Source organism: Alternaria novae-zelandiae, assembly GCF_023758075.1.
Source record: "Alternaria novae-zelandiae strain BMP 2774 chromosome Unknown scaffold_26, whole genome shotgun sequence".
Taxonomy (NCBI): domain Eukaryota; kingdom Fungi; phylum Ascomycota; class Dothideomycetes; order Pleosporales; family Pleosporaceae; genus Alternaria; species Alternaria novae-zelandiae.
Genome location: NW_026056986.1, coordinates 222,114 through 231,081, shown reverse-complemented (window position 1 = coordinate 231,081; position 8,968 = coordinate 222,114). Strand labels below are relative to the sequence as shown.

Sequence of the window (8,968 nt, the reverse complement as noted above, 5' to 3'; positions counted from 1 at the left end):
GATCTACTTATACTTACGCTAGGTTAGGTTATATAACGTTATCTAACTATCTAGAATATAGGTTTCTAATATATAGCTTTAATAGCACTTTTATAAAAAGCTACTTTAAGTCTAAACTAGAAGGCTTTTAGGCTCTAAAGCCTAATATTAAATACTACTAAAAAACTATAGAATTTCTTATATACCTAATACTAAGTATAAAACTTAATATTACTTTTACTATAAGCTACCTTAGCTACTATATAGCTAACTTAGTAGAGAATTACTACACTACTATAAAGTACCTTTAGTAGTACCTTAAAGGTACTAATAAGCTAGTTCTAGTCTATAAAAGTAAATTATAAGCTCTTTAAGGCTATATAAATACTAATTAGAGAAGTAATCTAGAAAAGTAGTACTCTATCTCTAGCTATATATTTAATTTAGAAAGTATAGCTATTAGCTAGAGCTTAAAATACTAGTATACTATTACTCTTTTATTATATAAAGCTAAGTATATAAGCTAGACCTAAACTACTAAGAAAGCTATCTAGCTAAGAAAACTACTAGCTAAATTTTAAGTTATAAAGCTAAATTTACTAGTAACTTTTATTAAAGTAAATAACTAAAGCGTAATTACGCTAGCTAGTAACTTTAATAACTACGCTAGATCTAAGTATATTAATATTTAATAGTACTATACTAGAGAAGTTTAAGAAGCTAGTATAATTATACTTAAGTATATTTTAATAGCTAATTAGGTAGCTAATAGGCTTACTTAGCTTTTATAGTAAGTTACTTTTAAGTACTTTAAAGTAGCTCTTAAACTAAAGAAATAAAAAAGTTTTAGCTAAACTTAGAGTAATAAGTAGTACTCTTCTTTTTTTTTTCTATAAAGTTTAGAGAGTTTAATAAAGCTACTTAGTCTTAATAGTAGTATAAAATTATTAAATTCTAAAGAAGAGTATTAGAATTTAAATATTTAGGTAGCTAGTTTCTAGCTACCTTAGTAGCTAGCATATAGGGGCAGCTTTGCCGCCTACTTTTAGTATTTAATTAATCTTTATCTTATCCTATTTCAATACTACGCAAGACGGGTAAGATGGGCACGAAGCCTGCGCCGAGGGTCGTCTTTGAGTCGAGTGAGATGCATCGTACTGCGCCGTCGGACGTGCACTTTGCGAGCATGGACGAGATCAACGATAGCTCGATGGACCCCACACGACTGTATGGACGCACAAAGTTGGCCATGATCCTGTTCGCGAAGTACGGCCTGCGGGACCGCGTCATCAAGCCCAATGGTGACAATGTCTACGCTCTCTCCGTACATCCTGGTGCAGTTAATACGGCTATGCAGCAGCAGTGGAAGGACGCGTATCCTGGTATTACCGGCAAGCTGTTGTCAAATGCCATGCTCTTCGCTGGACGAGACGTGGAGCAGGGGTCGTACAGTGCGCTGTGGTGCTGCACGGCAGATGAGATCGAAGAGAAGAACATGAATGGGTACTACTTCAACGACCCCGTAAGTTGCCCTTGACTTTAGAAACAACACTGTTGGGCTCGATGACTGATACGTGACTGCAGGGCCAACCAGGCAAAGAGACATCTCAAGCCAGCGATGAGAACCTTGGTGCTGCGCTCTGGGATCTGAGCGAGCGGATCATCAAAGACAAATTGGGTGCAGATGCGCTGGTCGACTGGAGTGCGAAGGAATAAGATCGTGCTCAGATACAATATGGGCAGCTTCAATTACGTCTAATCTCGTGCGTAATGTGTAAAAGATTATCATTATGGGCGTGTAGAAAACATATCTTATAAGAGCTTACAACATCCTGAGAATGGTACATGGTATAATAACAATGACTCCACCATCCTAAGAAACATAAGGCCAAACCCCGCGTTGATGAGTTATGATCCGCTGCGACCTTCCAAGTTCCCGTGAAGACATATAACGACGTAGACCTTGACAAGATGGAGACTCCCTAACCGCATCATCATCGAGCAGCTCTGGATGCTCGTCGACGACCATAAACACCGCCTCCCGCAGATCGACCGCATGCTCAGGAAGTTCTTCGTAAACCCACAAGATAGCGTCAATCGTCTCGGGATTGGGATGGTAGTATTCCGCTGCTTCCTGGAACCTCTTCGTACATAGCGCCTGTAGGTCGGGTACTAAGTACTTGTCTGCGACTTCCCAGAGCTGAAGGTGCAGCAACATGTGGCGGGGTGTTGGGGTGTGATAGAGCGCTCGGCCTGAGCCCTTTGGCATGCCTTGAAGTATCCGCTGTCGTTTTTGGACGATCTGATCTGATTGTGCGTTTTGTGATGTTTGAAGTTTCCGCTTCTGCGAGGTAGTTGAGGATGTAGCGCCGACAGATGGTGCTACTTCTGCTGAAGGCAAGCTCGAACCCACGTCACCACCCTTGTATGAGTCGTCTTGATCGATACTCTCGTAGCTGGCGTAAGGGCTACTACCACAACCTCTGATCCATGTCAGATCCTTTGCGCGCGGATCAATCTTCCAGGAAGTGGCGTCGTATTCGCCTTCATGAAAGAACTCAATCATGAGACTGACCATAGCAGGTTCGTCGTCATGAAGCGTTATGGTGCCTTCGGAAGCCTCCTTCCCAAATTCTGTTGCGCGCCGAAAGTATTCAGAGTAGGGGGTAATGACGTCCAGATCGACAGAGTAGCTATCAGCCCCGCAGGCTATAGTGAAGTTGGGATTCATGACTCTGGAGTGTAGTCGTCTAGTGTAGGGGTTGAGGTTTGGGTAGGTGTGAATGGGCGAAGGTGGATTGGCAGTGATTGTTGGTAAAGTGGATAAATCTGGTTCTTGCTAGAGTGTTCATGTGCGTCAACAGGCGATGGCAGACAAATAGAGTATTCACTCTGTCGCTGACCACGTGAGCCGGTTGCCTTAGGATTTGACATGAACTCACGATGTGGCCACCTTGGATGAGAGAGGCCGCACATCGTGAGATCGAGTTTGCGATGCGGCCCTGAGCCAAAGGCCTGGGATATTTTCTGGGTTTTGCAGTTTCTGAGCCCCAACCCCGTGCAAAACGTCGTCCAGCTGCCGAGAAGCGACAAGAGGTGTGTTTCTTTCATAGGTCATGAGGTATGAACGTTGAAGGAAAAGAGACGTGTGTAGCTACGAGTCTTTGCAAGAAGTCGAGCATCCAATGAAGTCGTGTAGACTGGATATATGCTCGCTGGCTAGAGAGAGAGTGCTTGGGAGCAATCACTTGGTCTTGTAATCTTTGCGTGTACCTCGACCTGATTGGAAGAGATGACTCTAACGTAGGACCTAGGTTTCAGCACCCAAGACCGAAAATCCCGGCAGGGGGAGGTCGTATTGACCAGCATGGCGTGGGTACGACATACTTCGTGCAGACAGCCTAAACATGCAACGAGGATGACCCGATAAGGCCGCAGCTGTGGTGTTCCGTGGCAGGTGGCACGGCCCGATCGGCTAGTAACGCGAGCATGTCCGAGAACGAGAAGACGTTCCGAAGGCACGGCGCGGTGGGGGCCCAGGGTCGTAAATGCTGTGTAAGACCGTCCGGTGGTGGGCTAGTGACCGGTGAGTAACCCCACCTCCGCTCCATGCAGTAGGCTACAGTCTGCAGCCCTGTCGTGTTCGCCGCTAGGGCTGCAGCTTCGCCACACAGTTGCCACCGTCAGATTGGGGTCCGGATGACGATTCCGCGAGACGAATGGCTCAGCTTGAGCGTATTCTTGCAAGACTCCAGCTAAATTTTCGGGCCTTCTCCGTGGTTGGATTTTGCTGCCGCGCCTTTCTAAGCGCAATGACAGCCTTTTTATGCTCCAATTGATTCCTGTTTCGTTCCAGTATTGCTGACTCGTCGGCACCCATATCCAATATGATTGTGATGAAGTCTACTTGATTGTGTGCGACGGCATGATCTAACACGGAAGCAGGCTCGGTGTCTTTGGCGTTGATATCGGCGCCGAATACGAGGAGAATGCGAGCTAGATTGACATAGCCACGCTGCGCTGCGAGGTGAAGGGGAGCGCGTTGATGGTCCCCCAGAATGTTTACGAGGGTGGCAGGCTCTGGGTGCTGTTCCAACATCGAATGAATTTCTGCGACGAGGGCGGGGTCATCTTTGCACTGCACCACTTTGCGGTGGAAGACTTTCCAGTCTTCCTCTGGCTTTGAGATGCCGAAGATTTGTTTAGAAAGAATGCTTTCGTCGTCGTCGGATTGTGTAAGAAGAGCGCTCGAAGAGGACGAGGAGACAGAGAAACGCGGTGGTGATGTCGGATTGGACGCTCTGTGGAGGTGTGCTGGATCTGAGATAGTGTCCGTATTTGAGAACCATCGATCAAGCGAGACGAGGTCATCTTGAGCTGGCCGATGCTCTTTGCTGTCATACGCTATGGGTTGCTGTCTAAGCGTCAGCACCATCTCTTCTGCTATACATTCCACGTATACTTACTGGTACTGAGCTCTCGGAAACGCGGCGAATATAGGAGCTGACTTCACTAGCATGGCGTTAGAGATGTATTAGTCTGAGGAAGAACCGTACGAACAGATATGAGCAGGCTCCGGTGACAAGGACGATATCTCCGAGGTATCGTCGAATGTCATCTACCGCGAATTCGATATCCTTGGCTACTGCGTCCATTCTTCGTTTCACAGAGGCCTTGTCGAGAAAGGTCTCCGCACTTTTGCTTTGAAGTCCCAAATCCGCTATCTTGCGTTTGATCTCTCTAAGACGATCGCGACATAGCGCGATCTTCTCACGCACCAAGATTGACGGCTCGCTATTGCCATCGGGCTCAGCTTGATGGTACTTCGAGTTGAGTAGGCGTACAACTCCATGCAACTCTGTTATCCTTTCGAGGAGTCGGTCGACCAAGTCGTCGATTTCCCGCACCGCTTCGATATAGTTCTTGCATGCTCGGACGAGGGCCAGCCCAACCGTTGCGATGGTAATTATGCTGGAGACCGGCTCGGCCATGGTTACTTGGGTGCCGTGTGTGGTGGCCAGGCCCGCTTTAAAGTGGATCGTTGGAGGAAGTCAGGAGCCAGGTTGTGGTGTTACACAAGGATATCGTCTGATAAGTGCAGGCGAAAGCGCAACGATCGTTACGGATGCGGCATCGATTTCATTTGAAGAAGGCCTCTTGCCAGGCGGCTCAAAGATCAAGAAGGGGCTTAGCAGAACGCGTGCAGCCTGTTCATGACCGAGAATGAGGACGGGTAATGTGAGAGGCACACGTGTGAAGTGAGTTGACGTAAGTGTCAAGTATAAACAGTCAAATGCTCCATGCAAGGGTTGGCATTCGTCCGATGCGTCAACGGGCTGGGGCAACTCCACACGTACCTGGGGAAAGCGGCTGGCGGGGAAAGCTCGACGGCCACACTATTACAGATCAAGTAGGCAGCCGCTTATGTGCCGTCCCTTTCTCACCAGACCACATATCGACTAGCCGAGCGGGCTGCGGGGACAGCTCATACGCCGAGGCACTCGTCATTCGGAAGCTCATTCCGAATGCCTGCGATTTCACGTAAACTGGTTCATCGTCTCGAACGGCGTCTCGAAAGGCAGAACAGACGTCCCCGCGATGGCGCGTCCTAGCTAGGCGATTTCAAAGCATGCTGCTCGGCAGAGGGCTGAGGAGAGAATTAAGTGTCACCAATAAATCCAAGGTTGCAAGGTGATGCAAGGGCTGACCCTAATGCCAATTGCGGCTTGGTGGCGTCTGAAGGCACTTAGCGATGTATGCGTTCATTGGCCGAAGTCTCCCAAGACCCATGTCGCCTGAAAAAGGGCAGCGATGCATGCGAAAAGCATTGGCAAGGCAACCAATCCACTGAGAAGAGGGCGATCATCAGAACGTGGACTTATTGCTCAGCCACCCGTCTAGGAGCATTTGTAGGTAATATGGCGGTGGAGGACCCCGACAAGACATGCCGTATGCACGATCAGGCTCGCCCTTGGAAAGGCCTGTCAACCTTATAGGACTCAGCCCGATGCGGCAGGCAAACATATATTGTGATGCTGGGGCGCGTTGTCGCACATTGATTACGGCCCCTAAGCAACATACCTAGGTACTCTTGCTCAAAGCGCTGGCCACTATGACTGAACCCCTTCAGCAAGCAACAGCTTTTGGAGGCACAGTAGGGAACCATACCTTTGCGACGAATCAACAGCGCTCAACAAGCGCAAGACAAAAGTATGCGTATGAGTCGATGTTAACAGAACGCAACTGACTTGGTATAGTATAGATAATCCGTTTCTGACGTTCGATGACACGATTCCCGACCTCAAGACTCAACGTACTGAGCTAGAAGAGTATGTTTGGGAATTTGCTTCATTAGCCGGTCTCAAAGACCGCTATGAATTGCTTCGATTTGGTGCTCGTCTCGCTCGAGACAAGTATGGGGCTATGAGAAAATACGCGGATGAGCTCACAGATTCGGAAAAAGAGTTGTTGGAGAAGGAAAAGGATGAGAGTACAGGCTTTTGGAAGCAGTCCAAATTTCTGCGCGCGACAATCATGACCGCAAGTCTTGCGGGTATGATCCAAGGATGGACGCAAAGCGCCAATAATGGCACTGCTCATGGCATGCCAGACGAATTTGGCCTCTGCTATCGCAGGGATATGAACTGTCCTTCATCCGATCTTTGGACGTTTGGGATGCTGAACGCCATTCCGCTGCTTTCCGCAGGCCTCTTCGGTACACTCCTTGCAGATCCGCTGCAGGAGAACTTCTTAGGGAGGCGAGGTAGTGTGATGCTGTCTTGTGGCATCACAATAGCCTCGACAATCGGTGCATCACTTACGCAAAATGTAGGCTCACTCGCAGCTTGCCGAGCTATCAACGGAATAGCTCTGGGTGCAAAAGCGTCGATAGGTCAGTGCAAGCTCTCGTTCATGCTTGCGTCGATGAATCTAACACCTTGTAGTTCCAATATATGCGGCTGAAATTTCACCGGAGCATATACGTGGCGCTGTTCTGGCGAACTGGCAGCTTGCTGATGCAGCCGGTACGTCCACTCCCCTTGACATGGTGTAATCGCTGATCCAGTAGGCATCTTTCTCGGGTTTCTGGCAAACTTGCTGGTCGTTGTTTATGTGGAGAGAGCAGAGTCCGCATGGCGCATTCTTACGAACACTGTGCTCATCCCCACAGTGCCATTGCTGGTGATGATATACTTGATGCCGGAATCGCCGCGATACTTGATGAAGCATGGAAAATACACCAAAGCACTCGAAGCCTTCGAACAGGTCCAGACCACGCGGTTACTAGCAAGTCGGGATTTCATGTATGCGCATGCTCAGCTGGATTTCGAAAGCCGACTCTTGAAAGGGGAGACAAATGAGCTTGGCACCCTGGCCGATCGCGTAGATGTCAGCTTGCCGAGCTTTTCTGGAGAGCCATCTTCGCCATCGCCAAATCGCGCACAATTAGAAAGGGCCGCTGAACACGGAGCCGTATCGCCAGGTCGAATCGCCCTAGATCCCAATGTCGAGAGAACGAAGTTAGGGGCAACAGCGGTCCGGAACAATAGCCAGCACCAAGTCAGGCCGCAGCCCGAGCAAAATGAAAACAGTAACATTGAGCTCGCGACATTGAATAGGAGGTGGAGCGACATCTCCAGCCTAAACTTCGAAGTTGGGGTCAAACGAACGAAGGAGAACAACCCGTACTCATACAACATCGGTGTCAACGGCTACTACAAGCGTCTGAGGGAGTTATGGTCCAACAAGCGGTGTCGACGAGCATTGCTGTGCGCTTCGGTATCCATGATCACCCAGACCCTGACAGGCGTCAATACGATCGCCTTCTTAGGTACGATAGTGTGGCCCAACGCCGGAACAAACAGTGATCGTACATCCGCGATAATAGGTCTGGCCTTTGGAGCAGCGAATTACATGTTCGGGCTTCCTGCTTATTGGTCCTCGGATCGATTGGGACGTTCCGTCATGCTTTTGCTCGGCCTGCCAAACATGGCATGGTCAATCCTAGTCTTTGCCTTCCTCTTCAGAATCACCGACACGTCCGTCCAGATACCATTGGTCAGCATCTTCGCGGTCATCTTCGTTGCCTTTTATGCCCCGACAGCCGGTACGTCTCCGTTCTCGATCGCAGCAGAGGTATTTCCTCTCGTATCGAGGGAGGCTGGCATGGCTGTTTCCGTCGCGGTCAACCTTCTGGGTGCTGGCGTGTTGGTACTAGTCTTCCCATTCCTGCAGGACAGCATTCGGCCGACAGCTGCATTCTCTATCTTCGCAGGTTTGAATATGGTGGCGTTTGTGCTGGTGTATTTGTTCGTTCCGGAGACGAGAATGCGGACTCTCGAAGAGCTGCAGTATACATTCGATTTACCAACGGGATGGCATGTCGCGTATCGAGTGGGGTACATACGACAGCATGTCTGGGCGAATTGGTGGAAATACTTGACGCGCAAGGAGGTTCAGCCGCCGGTTCCGTTCTACGAATGGGCACGAGTGACGTATAGGGAGACGGAAGGTGCCAGCTGAGTTGTGTGTGGAGGTCAGCGTGGACATGTTTGGCGGAGGCGGAGATGGAGGTTTGAGCGCGACTGGACGCGATCCCCTTCCGCCAAGTAAATGACGTATCGAGGCTAGCGCGAAAGACCCCTACCACCAAGCACTTGAGTGCACGCCTACATCTGAACAGCGCCGTGTATCACAATAATATTCCGCAACCACGTGGGCTTCGAACCATATTTGCTCGTTGAATATTCCAACTCGTAGGGCTGTTCAAACTCGGTGTTTGTATCACCACATAACGTTGAAGCTGCGCTGAGCGCCAGTCCAGCGTTTGTCGGGCTGTCTCTCTCACCCATCGCGTCTTAACCCTAAGAGTCACGGTCCTGGGCTAGCGTCAATAAAATCAAACGCGGCGTACGCAACAAGATCTCTCATCTACCTTCCTAACCCAATCTAATAACAAAAGTGTGATATGACGCCACCTGAAGCAATC

At 49.1% G+C, this 8,968-nt stretch overlaps 2 protein-coding genes across 2 annotated transcripts; one reads left to right on the top strand and one right to left on the bottom strand.

Annotated features, from left to right (window-relative positions):
- Nucleotides 1-1,081: 1,081 nt before the first annotated feature.
- Nucleotides 1,082-1,695, top strand: J4E88_009789 (uncharacterized protein; the record flags this gene model as incomplete). The annotated part of the gene is made up of 2 exons (XM_049403388.1): nucleotides 1,082-1,501; nucleotides 1,564-1,695. 2 exons carry the CDS (start codon nucleotides 1,082-1,084, stop codon nucleotides 1,693-1,695), a joined length of 552 nt encoding a protein of 183 aa, XP_049250822.1.
- A 2,008-nt stretch (nucleotides 1,696-3,703) lies between these two features.
- Nucleotides 3,704-4,970, bottom strand: J4E88_009788 (uncharacterized protein; the record flags this gene model as incomplete). Its single annotated transcript, XM_049403387.1, has 3 exons — nucleotides 3,704-4,393; nucleotides 4,446-4,491; nucleotides 4,540-4,970. 3 exons carry the CDS (start codon nucleotides 4,968-4,970, stop codon nucleotides 3,704-3,706), a joined length of 1,167 nt encoding a protein of 388 aa, XP_049250821.1.
- Nucleotides 4,971-8,968: the final 3,998 nt, after the last annotated feature.